Source organism: Cygnus olor, chromosome 2 (genome assembly GCF_009769625.2).
Source record: "Cygnus olor isolate bCygOlo1 chromosome 2, bCygOlo1.pri.v2, whole genome shotgun sequence".
Lineage (NCBI taxonomy): Eukaryota > Metazoa > Chordata > Aves > Anseriformes > Anatidae > Cygnus > Cygnus olor.
In genome coordinates this window covers 122,505,130-122,523,756 of record NC_049170.1, presented here as the reverse complement: position 1 = coordinate 122,523,756, position 18,627 = coordinate 122,505,130, and the positions used below count along the sequence as shown (strand labels likewise).

At 36.4% G+C, this 18,627-nt stretch overlaps 1 protein-coding gene across 15 annotated transcripts in view; it reads left to right on the top strand.

Moving 5' to 3' along the window:
* Positions 1 to 18,627, top strand: part of ASPH (aspartate beta-hydroxylase) — a 116,719-nt gene that overhangs the window by 70,044 nt on the left and 28,048 nt on the right. For all 15 annotated transcript variants that reach the window (XM_040545720.1, XM_040545712.1, XM_040545722.1 and 12 more), the window contains 4 exons: positions 5,896 to 5,984; positions 7,802 to 7,888; positions 12,123 to 12,273; positions 14,340 to 14,476. In XM_040545720.1, coding sequence (XP_040401654.1) covers positions 5,896 to 5,984; positions 7,802 to 7,888; positions 12,123 to 12,273; positions 14,340 to 14,476 — 464 coding nt within the window. The remainder of the gene's footprint in view (positions 1 to 5,895; positions 5,985 to 7,801; positions 7,889 to 12,122; positions 12,274 to 14,339; positions 14,477 to 18,627) is intronic.

Sequence of the window (18,627 nt, the reverse complement as noted above, 5' to 3'; positions counted from 1 at the left end):
TTGAACCCTTTCCATCCTATTCTCTCCCCCTTTCCCTTTGAGGAGGGGGAGTGAGAGCAGTCGTGGTGGAGCTCAGCTGCTCAGCTGAGTAAAACCACCACACTCTGTGAATAAAATCAAAGTTGCAAAATTATATGTCTGATGCTATTTGTCTGGACAATTGTGGGAGAGGAAAAGATTAGTCTGCTTCAGATGAAGGCTTACAGAACTTGATTTTTTTTAACGTTATTGCTTTTTGTTTTGTTTTTCCCAGAGACAGTTAATAATAGCACCTGTAATTGAGATTGCTTTCTGTCACAAGGCACTGTTTTTAATCATTTAAAACTTTTCTCAAGTTACATCATTGAGATGCAGTTTTCCATCCGGAAAGCTCATTTTGGAAATGCCTTTGTAAAAATTAATTTTAGAAAGTTTCAAGGAAATGATTCAGTAGCCTCACAAGATGATTTTTTTCACTGATTTCTTTGATTTTTTTTCTGACTGTTTAAATGAAAAAAAAAATATTGCAGATGGTGTATGTTTTCTTTCCCCAAGAGTGTGTAGTATTAACTAAAAATGCTAGTTCACACGTACACGTCAGCTGATAGTCATCAATGAAGACACGTTTGATTTTGGTCACTCAATTTCATTATCCTAGTCCATTTGCTGCTATGTCTACACCCGTCTCAAAGTGAAGGGCATATTCCAGTCCAGATATTTAGACCTGAGAGGGTTTTCCTGTGATACTATTCCTTCTGAGCACTGAAGCTTTCTGTGAGGTCAGGTACTGAAATAAAGGAATTAATCATTTCCTGATTCTTTCATTGTTCGTGCTACTGACTTCCAAACAGCATGCAGGAATAAGTTATCATTTAACTGCAGAGTCAGTAAGTGTGGAGAACAGATAGGATGGGCTTCAGTTCCAAATTAAGACACACACATGTGCACATGATGTCTAAACTGTGTTATATTTAATGGTCATCTATGCAGTCAGTGGAGCCTTCAGCTAACCACATAGTAGGTATTTACATTATGCTGAACTCACTTTTCAGGCTCCTTTGACTGCAATGACTAGGTTTCTACAGGTTATACTGCATAGAGAAACCTAAATTTAGTTGCCTAGATTTGAACCTGTCACTGTTGGTGACATCCTCAAGTAATAACTAAAGGAATGAAGTTTTAGCTGGAGTGCAAAGAGTTATGCCATCAGGTACTGCTGCTGAGCTTGTATTGCTTCTTGCTCAGGATGTAAATTGTAGATATAATCGCAGTGCTGAATTACACGTAGAAACAGGTGAAGTGTTTCTTGCAAAGGGTTACTTATGTTCTAGTAGCACCTTTTGGTGTGGGGCACATACAGTATTATGTGACAGGAGAGAGGCTTTGTCGCTTATATTCATCTTTCCTTGGGTCACTCTTCTGGCTCCTTATAGCCCTAATTGTTTTTCTGAAGTATGCAGCTGAGACAGAACAGCAGTAGTACGGATGGTCGGTAACAGCTATCTGGGGCAATAGAGTTTAGGGGAAAAGACACTTGAAGAGTGTGAGCAACATGCGTTGTTCTTGCTTGCACAAATGTAAAAAGTTGCCCCCTGCCTTTACCCTAGACAACTAAACAAAATATCTTTAAACAATTCTTTGAAAGTGAGTGATTTGATCTCCTTTAATCATTTAGTTACGTTTTCCTTATTTTTCACTTGATGGCTTGTGGTCTTAGAGTACCTAGAAGTGCATTCATTATTTTTTGAAAGGTGTTTCTGTGTCCTTTGTAGAAAAAGGCTATCACTGCTTTTGGTGATGACAAAGTGCCTTTCAATTTAAAACATAAGCCATATCATATGTTTTTAGCTTTAATATGCCAAAATTGGTATATAAAGCAGCTATTCATCATTCATTCGATAACATCGCAAACTATTAAGTTTATCATTTCCAAAATATTTTCCATCTAATTATTGTTTTTTTGTTTGTTTTTGATTTGTTTTGCTTCTTTTCCCTGTCTTAATACAGAAGGGAGATAATGGGATTGCTTGTCATCGCTGGCCATAGTTTATTCTCTATTAGGAAGAAGTAGCATGTGAGTTCTTGTGAGGTTTCTTCCTGTCTTGCTGGTTTAACAGTGGAAACTCTTTTCTCTGAGGAAGACTTCAGGAATCGTATGACAGCAATCCTAGGTAGAAAGTGTATCCTTGTATCCAAGGCCATTACTGAAAATCCTCAGTATTGTTCTTGCAAGACCATAGTATGATATATAAAAGAATTATTACCACTTCAGTGCTCAACCAGATTTGGACTATCAATCACCCTAGCAGTTGTGTGACTGTGCGTTTCTTCATATGTATGGTGAAATGTGTAAGTCATGGGGAAAACTACTTTTTTTTTTTTCTCTGAAAACAGAAAAGTTTACTTCTTTGTAACACTGGATTTAATATATTGGGTCGCATCTGCTAAAAGTTTATTACATTAGAAGGAGGTGATGTATAATTTATTAAAATACCCCTGCAGGGAAATAACAGGCTATCTGTTTAATATAGAGGAATTCTTGATGGTTATACTGAAAGCTCCCAGGTGAATCCTTTAACATAGGAGTAGAATGGGTAGATGAAAATATTTGCTCATTATATAATGTTTGTTGTGTTATACTGGTGCCTAGCAGCTGAATAATATTTATGTTAACAGCTCCATTCCCGCTTTTCACATTGATCTCCTGCTGGTTTAGAGTTGATGTAAAATTGTACTGAAAATGGGAAAATAATGCTTCTTGGTAATGGAGGGTGACAAAAAGATTCTTCCAACGTGTCACTAAAATCGGACATGAGGGGAAAGATGTCTTGTTTCTTTTGCAAGAGACTTCTAAGAGTTTGCATTCACTTTGTCTCATCTCCTTGTAAACTGAGGCATTGTGGAAATCACTGTCCTACAGGCAGTTCCTCAGTGAGTGGGAGAGCTTCTTTCCGTGTTTGTTTGAGAAGTACCAAATGACTGTGTCTTTCCATGAATTCTGAAAGTTAAAAAGCTGACAAACAGCTGTTCTCTCTTACTGAATGCACAATTTATGTGCAATGGTCTAGTTTTAGATAAAGATTTTGATTCATGTCATGGGAATTGACTTTCTAATGTTGTTTTGAATCATTGCTTGTATGTACAGCCTCATACTTAGAGAACAGGAACTGAATGTTTGGTGGTGATGTCCAACTGGAAGCTCCCTAGACTGTACAGTCAGGGGAACTGGCATGTCTCAGTTTTCCTGCTAACAACAGATCACAGTTTCACTTAGGTTGGTTGAGCTCAAAATGCTAAAAAGCCCTTAGTGAGGCTTGCTTTTATTGGCTCTTGGGGCCAGTACTCCCAGGTTCACTCACAGATACTTTTGAGAAAGCCAGGCCTTAGAATGAGCAATGGTTTCTCATTTCAGTAAAATGTGGAACATTTTTAGATTTTTTTTTTTCTGGCCTAATGACGTCGTCAGAAACTTCTGATCATACCTGTTAGATCATACCTGTGCTCAAGGTCCTAGGGTGGAGGAGATGAGAGCTGGTTCTGTGAGTTCTGTGGGATTCAAGGGGTATGAGACCTTGAAACTAAATAATGTTGTGCTCCTTAGTTGTTGTTATCTTTTGGCTGCATGAAAATGCAATAAATCTGTCACTTTTCTTTCAAGTGGTTAATATTAAAGTAAGAAATGGCAGCCACAGTCTGAAATGCATTTCTACTACATTGTCTGTGGAATGAACAGAAGACATGAAAATCACCTGTATTATCTCAATTGGTAGTACGTACTATACTAAATAACAGTGCATTTTACTCAATGCACATCTATGTTCACTAGCACAGAGTTCTAATATACTTATTTCAGCGTACATTTGGAAGGTACTTTCCAGAAATTTTGTTTGGAAAAAGAAAAAAGTAAAGTAAAATCTCTTCAGTCAATTTGATTCCATGATAACTGCATTCCTTAAGTACGTTACTCTGTGCCTTAGTACAAATGCTTGATTTCAGAGTCATTCAGTACAATGAAATGCTGAAGTGTGTAGGGAAGGAAAATGAGTGCTTTAAAGCATACTATTTGATGGTTTATTCTGAAAAAGGAAAAAACTCCTATATTTCATTTTTTCTTTCTTACCTTCTTGGTAGCTAATGCCTTGGAAATTTACAGCCGCTTCTATTATAACAAGGATCAACAAGGACATAACAATCCTAATGCGGTGCTGCTTTAGCACCTTTCCTTTATAGATCCTAAAACACTTTTATATTTAAAGCTTCATACAAACTTTGTGGATAAGTAAATGAAATTTAGTAGGATTACATCAACCTTTCTTTAATTCTTTTTCACCTGCCTCTGAAAAGCAAAAGTATCTAAACTGTTCTGCAGCATTGGTATGCACAAATATAAAAGTAATGCAAGAAAAACTTTCAATGCAGAATTGTAACTTATACGCAAACTGAGCTCAGTGCACTAGAAGTCTTACATAAAAAGAACCAAAGGTGGTCATCGATTTTTTTTTTTTTTTAATGTCATACAGAAGCAGTTCAGACTTGTGAGTCTCTCTAATGTTTTGGTTGGGCTAGTATTTTTAGAGTTGTTTTTTTTTTTTTTGTGTAGATGAAATGATTTGTCTGTTTAAAGCTCAGTGCAGGATCAGAGTCTTGTAGAGAAAGTGTCATTTACTGAATCATGAGCACAGCTTCCAGCAGCATGTGGCTGTTCTTGTCATCCCTGCGCAGTGCACCTGAAGACTTAGGAAGCAGAATAAAATGTCTAGTTTACAATACTTTGTAGTGGATATCCAAAATACTTGCATTACAGCAATGTTATGATGTTAATCTATACAGTGTTTGGTTTTAGTTTCACATGTACTAGTTATGACATTCCCTGTTTAAACTCCTACATAGAAAATAATAAATTACTTCTTTTCATGCTGTTAATGACATTTTTCAGAGAGGAGAAAAAAACAAAACAGCAATGCATAATTTAAACAAAAATACGTGCTACTAATTACAAATATTCAAAAACTAGTAGTTACTTGTGTCACAGAATATTTCCCTTACTTGTGTCAGAAAAAATATTTTTAATGAAATACAAAAGCAAAGTTTTGCTATAGCAAATGGGAAGAAGAGTGGTTATCTGCTGTCATATCCTTTATAGGTACACCTACATTTTTCTTACATCTAGTATAGTTAATGCAACCGACCATTGTTTAAGTGTGAGCTTTGCTAAAGTAAATAGCTGCTTAAATTGACACTATTTACTTCAATTTGCTTCAAATGCAATTTACTTTACAAAATTTGCTTCAAGATTGGTTTGCCACATATTGCTACGGTTCTGCTAATGTGGGGTAGCTTGCTAAGCTATGGAAAATTCATCATTTGAAGAGGTCTTGATTAGACATTTCAGTGTTGAACCAGTTTTCAGCAGTAAGTTGGACTGCATGACTTTGAGTTGCTCCTTTTCTGAGTTTCCATCAACTATATTTCCATCAACTATTTTAATTGCTTTAATTGTTTTTGTTGTGTTAATAGATAAATAAATAGATATATATAGGCACAACTTTACAAATGATTAACATGTCCTGATAATGGTATTTTTTGCAACACCATACAAATATGGAAAAATAACATAGCTCTCTCTGTTCTTCCATGTCGAACAACCATTTGGAAAAAATCTTGACTGTATAAGATGACAAATACTTATTCAAAAACTTGACTGCAAAGTTATTCAGTCTGAATGACTAATGATTACTTTTTCATACAGGATTTTGTGATTGTAATAAGAAATCAATTTCTTTTCTGTGTGTTTTGAAACTGCCTCATTTGAAGACATGCACTTTTACAGTACTAGTCTCTAGTTAAAGCTACTCCAAATAATTGCTGTGAAATATGAAAGAAGTAGTGAACTGTGTATTTTTAAATTTCTTCTAGCTAAAAAGAAAAAGAAGCCAAAACTCTTGAACAAGTTTGATAAGACCATTAAAGCTGAACTAGATGCTGCAGAAAAATTACGTAAGAAAGTAAGTTTTGAATGTTTTATTCAGGCTGTACATAGTGAATATGAATAAAAGTTGGCTTAGAAAAATGGAGAATTACTTTTAGATTACTTTTTGTGAAATTAACTTTTAAAAATTAAATGTTTAGTGCATGGTTGTGCTCCAAGTTTAATTTCTGTTGGATAGTTTTCTTTTTTAAATTGTCTGTCCATTCATGTGTTTGCACTCACTTCTTTGATTATATGAATTCAACAAAAGTGATTAAGTTAATCACATGGAACAGGGCTAGATCTGTCCTATCGCTGTCCATGTCAGTACTGAAGTGTACTATTATCAGAACACTTAGATAACATAAACATGTTAATATGGATCTTTCAGTATGAATTCATGTGCTTCATGAGTATTAGGTGAAAACCTTTGTATTACGTGTTGTTTCTGCTGGGGTTACCGCATGCATCCTAGCAGTGTTTCTGCTGCCACACAAAAGCATAGAGCATGAAGCAGATGTTCCTGCTTCTCACCAGTGGCAATAAGACCTTAACATCAGTCAATCAATTTTGGTAGTTTTAAATTTAATAACTTGACAGTGAAAAACAAAAAAAGCATGTGGAGAACAACTGCAGGTCTTAGTTCTACCCTGAATTTGAGATGACTGAACAATGACAAACTCCACTTATAGCACAGTACAGTAAAAAAAAAAAAAAAAAAAAGGGCATTTTAATCACTGCAAATGTAAGATGATTCTTGATTTTTCAGAAGACTGACTGCAGATTTTGATTTACTTTGCCATCCATGTAGCCCCACAGGGGCTGTAAGTCTGTGGTGGGGCTACTATTCAGAGAGAACTAGCCTCAGGCTGCTTCTACTGCTGCTCTTCACTGGGAACCTTGTTTACATGTTGGAATACAAAAATGAAAGGCCTTTACATGCTTATTGTTACTTAGACAATTAGTTGACCAAAAGCATGACAGAAAATTCTGATGAGCCTATGGTATCAGTTAGCTGAGTGTTTTCCTGTATTTGTCTCATGGTGAGATGCAAACAATCACGCTTTGTCTTGTATGCAGGAGGATACATTTAATAACAAATCAGACATATGTACTATTTGAAGATAGCAGGACAGTTGTGTATAATAATCCACTCATATTTATAAAGCTGTAAGATTTGGATGCAGCAGCAAGATCTGATGCCAAATTTTGCCGGCAGTTGCTATTTAACAGTGCAGCTGGTTCTTCTCAACTTCCATCCTTGCTTGCTAGTCAGCACCATTCGTGAGAATGGCTGCAGACTTTGTGTGGGACAGGGAAGAGATACAGAGCACATGTGAAGTCCCAAGGGACGTACTTGCTCAAAACATTGAGCGGAAACATCCATACAGCATGGATGGTTCTATCTCATTTCCCATAGAACCACAGTTACAAAACAGCTGGTCATATGAGGTATGCAGAGATGAAATTTCTACCTATGTATAAAACTTTCTTTTTATTCTGTACGTTAAATTCAATTTGGATTCTGTTATTATCCATATAATCTTTACTCTGTGTTTTAGTATAGATAGGTTATTGTCTTCTCAACATTCTTTGCAGTCAGCAAAGGGAACGTGAGTAAAGTAAAACAAAAATTACTAGCTTTGACCATGGTAATTGAATATTATTGCTTTGGAAGTAATGGCAGTGATTTGTTTTAAACAAGGCAATCCCAACAAAAATGTGAGTGAAAACTGTTGATTCTTAGTCTTTATTTATTTTTTTTTAACTTGGAGAAACTGATCTGTTATTAGGCTATGCATCCTTCGGCATTTTAATTAGATACAAATGCTGATAAAATTCTCTACCTTCCAGGGGAAAATTGAAGAAGCTCTAAGGGCCTTTGAAGCACTGGTGAATCAATATCCAGAAAGCCCTCGAGCAAGATATGGAAAAGCACAGGTACATAAATAAACAAATTACAAGCCATAAATGTTTTAAAACAAGCAAACATTAAACTTTTTTTTTTTTTAACAATAGAGCTCTAGACCCCAGACTTTGTTTATAATTTCATAGATATTTCCTAAGGAAAAAAAACTTACATGATCAGTCAAATTGCATCTGTTTCAGTCCTCTGTCCTTCCCCAGTTACTTCAGAAGGTTTTATTTAATTTTAGTGGGAAGTATATAACACAAAAATAAGATACATTCTGTAAATGTCACGATAACTGTCCGGTGAATGGTAAGAGATAAATCCCAGCTAATGTCCCAGTGCAGGAACAACAGGCATAACTTTGTTGTCAACAGTCCAAACAGCTCTGGACTAAATGCTGCTTTTTCGTTAATGGGAATAGTGAAGTGGATTTGAAGTTGTTATAGAGCGTGTTAAAGGACATATAAAGGATAAAGAGCACAAGTTTGTAGGCAAGGAGGCTAAATTAGCTTTTTATTGTTGAGGAAGTTCTGTTGCATGTTCTGCCATCGTGTATGTCCCCCTCGCCCCAAAGAACATTTTAAAAACAAAACAACAACAACAAAAAAAACATTGTAAAATAAGCTCTGTATTCATAATACTTTTTTTTTTTGAGCCACGCTGGGATGGATGTCTTATTGGAGAATAATCTTATTTTCATAAATAGCAGGATAATCCCAGTGGAATACGTGTAATAAAAGACTACTTGAACACGTTAATCAAGATGAGCTAAGTGAAACCCTCACAGTTGAAGGGAATTGTGCTGTTACACAATTAATGAGGCACTCGAACTGCAGTCACAACCAGTTTCCATTTGGTTAATAATAATCATGCTAAAACTAAGCCACAATTATCCAAAGAAACTGTTACACAAGCACTTGATACACAGTAGACCAAATACTTAAATACTCTGTGAGGGATCTGCTAAGCTATTTACCTGTTTAGTAGGAGACAACTTAGGTTTGTACATGTGTGGCAGCTTCATCCTGATGGCTGGCTGAACTCCACCACAATGCTCTCTCACTCCACCTCTTCAAACAAACAGGGAGAGAAAATATGATGAAAAAGGGCTCATGAGTTGAGGTAATGTCAGTGAAATCACTCACCATTTACCATCACAGGCAAAACAGACTCAGCATAAAGAAATTAATATAGTTTGTTGCCTATTGCTAACAGGCTAGAGCAGTGAGAAACTAAAAGCAAGCTAAAGGTACCTTACCCCCACCCACCCTCTTCGATGTCCTCCGCCTGAGCAGCATCAGGGAATGGGGCTCTGGTCAGTCCCTAACTCTTCGTCTCCGCCGCTCCTTCACGGTCCCTCTCTGCCCATGCTCCACGGGGGGTCCCTCCCACGGGACGCCATCCTTCCTGAACTGAGCCTGCGGGGGCTGCCCACAGGCAGCAGCTCTTCAACAACTGCTCCCACGTGGCTCCGTACCATGGGGTCCATCCCCCAGGAGCAAACTGCTCCAGCACGGGTCCCCCACAGGCAGCTGCTCCTCAAGAACTGCTCCAAATTTAGGTCCATAACATGGGGTCCATCCTTCAGAAGCAGATTGCCCCAGCACGGGTCCATCAAAGGCAGCAGCTCCCACCGCATCCACCTGCTCCACCGGGGGCTCCTCCACGGGCTGCAGCGTGGAGATCTGCTCCATGTGGGACCCATGGGCTGCAGGGGGACAGCCTGCTCCACCAGGGGCCTCTCCACAGGCCGCAGGGGAACTGCTGCTGCATGCCTGGAGCACCTCCTGCCCTCCTGCTGCACTGAGCTTGGGGGCTGCAGGGCTGGTTCTCACTCCTCACTCTCCCAACTGCTGTTGTTCAGTGATTTTTTTTATTTTTATTTTTTTCCCTTTCCTTAGATTTGCTCTTGCAGAGGCCCAACCAGCATTGCTCCCTTGCTCAGGTCTGGGCAGTGGCAGGTCTCTTTTGGAGCCAGCTGGAGTTGGCTCTGATCTGCCATGGGGCAGCTGCTGGGCTCTGCTCACAGAGGTCACCCCTGCAGCCCCCTGCTACCAAAACCTTGCCATGTAAACTCAATAAAATATGTAATGGACTTAACTCTGTTTTTACTTTTATTATTTTATCTTTTTTATGAATCTACTCATTATATCTAAGAGAATATATTTCCTATCTCTTCTTAAGCTCTTTGCTCTCTGTGAGGAGGGCTTATCATTGAAGCCAACTTTTTCTCTTTGAGAATTCTCCCAGTGACACAACTTCATTTGTCCCTTTATAACAGTTGTCACCGTCTACCACTTCAGTAATGCTTAAAAAGACCTACAGATCAAGATCTGAAATCACAATTACCATAAACTTTTAGGGAATGTATAAAGACAACTATAAGTTCATTTCCATTTTCAGTAGTCTTTGTAGACTCATACAAGTCTTTTTACTGAATACTTGTGTTGACATGACCAATGACAATCTTACTGAATCCAGTATGTGTAAGATGAAGCAGTTTCAAAAGAACGAGAAAATAATGTCCTTCACTGACAGATGAATTATTCTTAGGGTTTACATGGTAACATAGTATTACTTTTAAATGCCTATTTATACCAATGCAACACATTCAAATTTCTCTCTTTCATCACTAGCTAAAGGTAAAACTGCAGGGAAGTATAACAGTAAAGCCCAGGAATTTAACACTTGTATGTACTTGCCCTTGTCTGTGAACCATGAACCAATGTTATATGCTAATTTATTTGATTCTAAATATAATAAGGCACGAGGATTCATTTTTCTCCATGTTTTAATGACTTTAAAAGGTAACTGTTTTCCGCCCAAACCTGCAAAAGATTACATAATTAGAAGTGTTCTTCAGAACTTTGAGTACTTCCTGATTTGATTTCTGGACCTACACTTAGGCCAGATGGAAAATATCCTGCAGAAATAGTTAGTATCTTTAGGGCTGAAAAGAACAATAGATAGATCTTAAGTCTCATAACGATTTCGTATTGGTGAATTGGCATCTATATTGGTGAATTTAATTGGATTTTACAGTGACAATTTTTGCCTCTTCCTTATTTATCTTTTACTATTCTTTACCTTGCAATTCTCTCTCAAAAAAAAAGGAAAAGCAAATTTCCTAATGAATGTACATCAGAAAAATAAGTAACTTCAAAAAAAATTTAAGAGTTTATCTGTGAAACCAACTGATCAGCTGTTGGCTGTGTAACAATATTGTTTAATATTCTCCATATTCAATTTCAAAATAGATTGTGGAGAAAAAAGTAATGGATAAAGTTCAAAAATATTCCAGATATTAACTACTTATTAGAACTAATACAGTTCAAGCTGTTTAAATAATGTGTGATTGATACAACAATGAATTGACAAATAAGAACTTCTATTTCTGCATCTAAACCTTGCTGTGCTAATTGACTTAAAAAAGAACATAAGCCAATAAAAAGAGAATATTTAGGAAGAACAATTTGAACACATGAAAATACATGCTTTAGAATAAAAAATGCAAAATAATGCATTAAAAATTTACAGTTTGAAATATAGTCTCAGTTTTTTCAATTGTGGAAACAAATTATAGAAATGACATTCCACAGGTGAAATAAGTAGTAGCTCCCTTTGGCATCACTGAAGCTGTAATTTCACAGTAGAAATCTGATATGTCTTTTGGTCTGCTTCTGAACTTGATAAATAATTTTAAGTTCTGAAAGAGTCATGTGGTAGATATTATATCAACATATGCAAGAATAAAGCAAATTCCTAGTTATTTGTTCTAAGAAAAAGTGTAAATGAATTTGTGTCAGAATATATGAAAAAGTTTTTTGGTGTGTTTTTCTGTGTGCTACTGTCAGCACGAGACTTAGTATAGAAATAATCTGTAGGCAACAAATTACATTTCTTCCGTATAATTGAAGCTGGTTGCTTCATTTATTTTCAAAAGCAGAAATTGTGACTTCTACAAATATTAACCAAAAATGTGTGTGAATGTAAACACTGGGCATGATGGTGTATTTTAGGTGCAAATTTTCTTATGCTTTTAATCAGTTTGCAGGAAACAAGAATTAGCCGTGCTTCTAATTTACTTTATCACAAAGCTCACCCAAATGTGTTTTCCATTGTTATGTAAAAAGTGGTATAGATTAAATAGAATTTTAAAATGATTCCCATAATCTAACAATTGCATAGTTTGTGTTTAAAGAAAACAAAATTATTTTTAAAACAATAATTGTGTTCTAATAATAGTTTTGTGATTCTCTCTAGTCTGAAGATGACTTAGCTGAGAAAATGAGAAGTAATGAGATGCTGCAAAAAGCCATCAACACCTATGATGAGGTGGTTAGTCTGCCAAATGTCCCTTCAGATCTGATAAAACTGAGCTTGAAACGAGAAGCTGACAGGCAGCAATTTCTTGGTAAGATATGAGGATGGTGTAAAAATTGTGGAAGTTCTGTGAGCAAGACTTTCAGAAGATCACTAAGGACTTAAAAGTGCTAATTCCATTGAATTTTCAGTAGCTGTGTTTTCTAATCTCCTAAATGCTTTTGAAAAGTCTTTTTAAAATCTTTAAAAATTTGCTAGTGAACTAGTGTGTATAGCTTGTATGACAGCAGCGTCTGTAGACAGCAGTGTACTAGTTGTCATGAAAACCTATGATGGGAGGTGGTTAAATATACATATATCTTGACAGAGAAAGAAGCAAATGTTGTTTTTCTACTGAAGCAGAGGAAAATCACAGGGAAATTGATGACATACACAAAGTGAACATACCGAGGATAAACTTACAGTAACCATAGAGAAAAACAGAATTAAATTGGGGGATAATGTTTTAACTTACAAGGTTTTGCTTCTGTTGACAGTTTAGAAAACCTTGCTTTTCGAAGATGGTGTATAGATAATGTATAGTATAACCTAATGCATATGTGATAGATATACAACAATGTATTTAGCAGTTTTATAAATATATTTTAAAAAATCTATGGATGATGTTAATATACTGTCAGGAAAATGTGTTTCTAAAGCATACCTTTGCCATCAAGAAATTTCATGTTTGTTATTACTCCTAACGTTATCTGTTTAATTAACTGAGTTTGCTCACTATAATTCTCAGACTGAATTATGAGTTGCAACAACTCTAATAGACTATTAGGTAATTAATTGTAAAGCATTCTGAATCTCCATAACCTATGTTTTTGGTCCTATGTTTGAAAATGCAAGTATTGAAATAACCAGCCAATAGATTGCAAACAAACAAAACAACAACAAACCACCCATGTTTGTTCAATTAACATCAGTGGCTCAACAAAAACAGAGCAGAACTATATTCGTTAATTCAGGAAATTATTTACAGCAACCTTCTAAGGCACTAGATTGTCTCATATGGGTGGCTTTTTACATGGGTTTCATCTGCATCCCTTTGTTGCTTTTAGCAAAGCTAGTTAACTTTGCCTACTGATACCTGCATTTCATGTTTTTCCTTAGCAGATCCTATTCTCACATCTCTTGTTTACATTGCAGTTTCCTCTAAAGGAAAATAGGAAAACTTGGTCCTGGTGATCACACAAGTGTTTTATCACAGTATCGCTGATAAAAGCTCCAAAATACAAACCTGTCAATGAATCTCTGTCAGAGACAAAGGGATGTCCAGCATGACCTCTTGAAATACCACTTTCTAATGTTTTTGAGCGTGTATGTTTTGAATGTCCAGCCATAGATTGAAAAGCCACATGTTAAGAAGTGGTTAATATTGAAATACCCGTTCAAAATGAGCTATATTTGAGGTGTGTTTGTCAGGGAGTGAAAATCTGAAGTTGGAACTCTAAAAATGAAGTAATGAAATGTAGTGAATACATCCGAAAGTTTAGATCTCGGTTCTGTGATGTGCAAGAAGTGTTGATCAGAACATAAAGCACAGCAGATTTCAGTGGGAGAAGAGTTCTGTTCCTACGTAGTGGGTTTTAATATCAATTTATATTGATTTTGCTGTTCGTAATACCTCATCTAGGAAGCTGATGAATCATGTATTTAATTTTAAACATGTAAATCATGATTGATTTCAGTGTAATTGTCACTTATCATTTTAAAATGTGTTTAATTACTTAAGTTAATTAAGACTAAGTTTGTTTTGATATGTTTACCTGGTTTTGTTGAGCACTTTGACATCTACAAATGAAAGAGCAACCAAAGCTTAAATAATGTTACAGCTACACTGTGAACTGTTCTCCACTAGAGGCTACCATAACACTGCAGGATATGCATTCTGAGTGATTACCTAAAGTATTCCTTGTATGACTACATCCCGTGTGACAGCCAAGCGGCTGAATATACTCCTATCTGCATAAGTTTTTTCTCAAGTTCTACCTTGTGATCTCTAGTGAAAATGGAACACCTGGCACTGATTTGTGTTTTTCTAGATGTTGTGCATCTTACTACTGTTACTCATAACCATAGCTGTAATGAAGTCTTGTTTAATCAAATTAGGTCGCATGAGAAGTTCCCTGGTTACTCTACAGAAATTAGTTCATCTGTTTCCCAGTGATACATCATTCAAGAATGACCTTGGTGTTGGTTACCTCCTGATAGGAGACAACAGCAATGCCAAGAAAGTGTATGAAGAGGTGAGCTTGCATTTTAGCTAAGGAAAAAATGATGTACATTCATATGTTCCTTTTAAAGGTTGCCTGCTTTTAATTTCTTTAGTTGTGAAACATTTTACAGGAATACCATCTTTATCCATGTGAATAAAGTGGTTGAGTACTCTCATAGCTATTTATCATGTGGCTTTTTCAGGATCGTAGGCAACCTAAATTCTTTTATTTTTACCTTTCTTGTTGTTGTTTCCTTTCATGATGCTTGTAGTGTGGCTTGTTCATTGGATTTATATCACTGTCCTCTATACTGTGGAAGAAAGTTCACTGCCAGGAAGGGTTAAAACCCCATTACCATCTGGAAACTCTCAAACTAGATGCAGAACTTGATGTAACTGGTAGAGCAAAAGCTATCAGAACCTGATCAGAGATGGTCTTGTTGATGTTGGCACACTTGTTCCAATGCTTGTTTAGTACAGGAGCAGTTCTGTAATTGAATGGTTACGTAGACTGAGGACAAGTCAGCATGATTAGTACCACCTCCTGAGAATAAAGGCCCAGTTTTCAGTTCCCCACATCTGGAAGTCTGAGGGGATTCTTATATCAGATGGTTTCTCAAAGGGAAGTAGGACATTTAGCTGCATGGTTGGAAGCAGGAGTCAAACCCTAATAATACCATTTTTTCTCAAGCTCATCTGACAGTTGCAGGTGTTTCCAGAACACTGTTTGCTTTATTTTGGCTACTTTGTAGGTCCCTCTGTAGTGCACTTCTGTACAATAATTTTGGCCTGCTGTCAAAATTTTTCTGAGGATTGGAAATGTTGTCTTTTAAAGATTGATTACATTAACAAAAACCTGCTTCTCAGACTGCAGGGAATGTAAAAAACAAACAAACAAAACTCCTTTGGGGAAAGGTTTTCCTTTGCAACTTTTTGGTATTTTGGTGCAAACAATGTAGATGTTAGAATTTCTCAAAATCAATAATCATAGGATTTTTTATAATTGGAAGAAGGTAATGAGTTTGCTGTTTAACGGATATTGAGTTTGGTATACTTCAGAAAAAGTGTATGCTTCTCTGATTAAGAATAGATATGCGAAATAAGAACTGGTCTGTTTCCAATGTATTGTTTTACTTGCTTCATAGATTTAATCCAGTATAATTACTCTTTGTTGCAGTTCATTAGCCAATGAAATAGATCATAGTGATGTTCTGCCCTTGTAGAAGAGCAACAAATAAATATCTTTTAAAAGGATTTGGATGTATCCTCTTTAGAAATTGTGCAGATTTTATCCATATTCTGACTTTTCCACAGAATGAATTCTAACACGTGAATGTGTTTTTTTTTTTTCCTTTGTTGTAATTAGGGATAAATTTACATGAAGAATTTTGTGAAAGGAAATATGGCCAAGGAAACAGGCAGAATCTCATGTGCAACTGCTTTTATTCTTGGTTATACCAAAAGCTTCTTAAGTGATTTTGGGCAGATTGCTCAGGGACCATATGGTCTGCTCTTGAGTGCTTCACTCAGCTGTTGCAATGCTTAATTAGAAAGTGATTGACATATGGTTTGGAGCTCCTACCATAGGTGCTGAGGCCCTGTGCCTAGTCAATAAAGTGTCAGTAAACTATGAAAAGTTGTTCTGCTGGCCTCCAGGAGACATCTTCCTCTTCTCATGATTTTTGAAAAACCTGGGAAATTTTTTTAGTGTGGTTAAGCCCTTCTTCTCACTAGCATAGAACAAATTAGTCATCTGATAGGAAACAAAAGACAGCACAGACGAGAGCTTAAACCCAGTGCTGCAGAGTAGATGCCTCCAGTATTTAAGAAGCCTCAGTTCTGGTTTCTGCTGTAAGGTTGTTCATGCACTTTATTCAAGTATTTCTTAATGCAAAGGGCATGGCCATTTACGAAGAGAGAGCAGAGCTCAGGACCCATCCTCAAGAGAAAATACCTCATGTTCAACTATAGGCTCTGCTTCTTGCTGATTCCAATTCCTTTCTTTGTTGTTGTCTAACTTTTGTATGTGGTACTTGAGAACTTGCCTGAGGAGCAAAAAGAGCAGTCGGACACTTTTCTGTGCAGGAGGATCTAGCCTCCAGATTTCCCATTTGCAGTGAGTCTGCTAGATTCTTCTGTAAAAGGTATCGATGTCTTCCTTTGCTTCGTGCTGTAACATTTTGGTCTAAATTCAGTGTTGTCTGTATGTTATGCATGGGCTAACAATGTCTTGAAACTAAAAGAGGGGAGAATTAGATTAGAGGTTAGGAGGAGATTCTTCACTCAGAGGGTGGTGAGGCACTGGAACAGGTTGCCCAGAGGAGCTGTGGATGCCCCATCCCTGGAGGTGTTCATGACCAGATTGGATGAGGCCGTAGGCAACCTGATCTAGTGGGTGGCATCCCTGCCTATGGCAGGGGGGTTGGAATGAAATGATCTTTAAGGTCCCTCCCAACCCAAACCATTCTATGATTGATAAATGGCTAGACTCTTCACAGGCACTCTCTTTTACTTTGGGATTACATCACTGTTTCAAACCAGACTAACTAGCTGACGTTGTCTCTAAGAAATGCAATAGATGAATAGATGCCCAAGGAGTCCTAATGAATGAAAACTTTCTGCTTTACATTTAATAGCTAGCTTGTGTGGTGTGTTTTTTTTTTTTTTTTTTTTTTTTAAAGCCAGATTTAAATACTGGGAACCAATTAAATCATTTTAAAACTGTTTTACCCACTTTGTTTATCTTTGCAGCTGAAGTGTTATGATTAATTTTTTTTATTTCAAAAGTGTTTTCTTTCTCTTAGCATTGGAAGTATATAAAATGCTGAACTTCAAGAGAGTTGTGTACTTACAGCTGTAGTATAGTATAATTTAACTGATACAAAATACACTTTTTTAGTATGCCTTTGCCAGACTTTCTGCTGAACAGCAAATGGAAAATAGTTTCCAACTGGAGGGGATTTCCATTTTGCCAAGTATTAACATATTTTCTTTTTGAACATTATGCTTAGAGGTATGGAAACATTATGTTAACAGTAGTCCTCATAGAATTTAGAGCTATTTTTGTTTTCAGAGATCTACAGATTATGATAAAACACTGTGGGAGAGAACTTTGTTAGCAGACTAAGTGACCTTCGCACTTTTTTTTGCCTGCTCTTCTGAGCATTGCTGCATTGAGGATGCATGGCTGCAAGACCTCAGTGCAGCAGTGCATAGACACACATAAGACAGCTCTGAATGAACTATCTCAGGTACCAGAAGAAAAATACCTACACAAACACAGTACTCTGCCATGGCTAATTAGCCATTGATAGCCCCAGAGGTTAATTTCTATATTCATGATTAATATTTAATGGGCAATGAGTAGTTTAGTAAAACTTATTTTTAAACATAATTAATATTGCATGCAGCAACAGCAACAGAGTAATACAATTTACATTAAATACTTCCAGTGTAATTTCTGCTGATTGTTTCTCTTCAGTTCTCTTTAGGGGCTCTGAATGTAGATCTTGCCTTAATGCAACTCGGCATGGTTTAAATGAACTGTAATATAGAAAATTCTATTCTGTCTTAATTAATCAGATAACTTTATCCTATAGTTAAAGGAAATGTAATGAAATTATATGGTTAATAAATATTTCTGTCAGTCATTTTTATTTCACCCTGCAGGTACAGATTTGTGGATCAAAATGATCCTACACAAAATACTTTAGTCAAAAAGTATAAGATTCATAGGGTGATACCATATTAGTGGTCAAGCTCATCCTTATGATGAATTGCCAAGTTCATTTTTTGCTAATAAAGTGCTTTATTATAGACTTCAGATTCTCAAAATGATTGTTCCTTCATAGTAGCTTATTTTCGGGGGGGAAAAAAAAGTGAAATACTGCTATTTTTAACTCACAGCATTTATACCAACATAGTGATGATCTTGTTTTTGCTCAGATGTAGCCTGTGTGTAATAAGGTTTGAGAAAGCAGAGAAATTTGCCCAGAGGACTTGTTATAGGTTTGCTTGTAATTATTTTGATTGAAGAATTAGGTTAGACAGTGACTAGAAAAGGCAGAGGGAAATGGCTGTAATGTATGCAGACATTTTATGCATGACATAAGTTTGGTAGCTTCAAAAACGAATTTAGACAGGAAAAATTACTCCTGTCCCTTGTTTTTTATTTAGTAACTG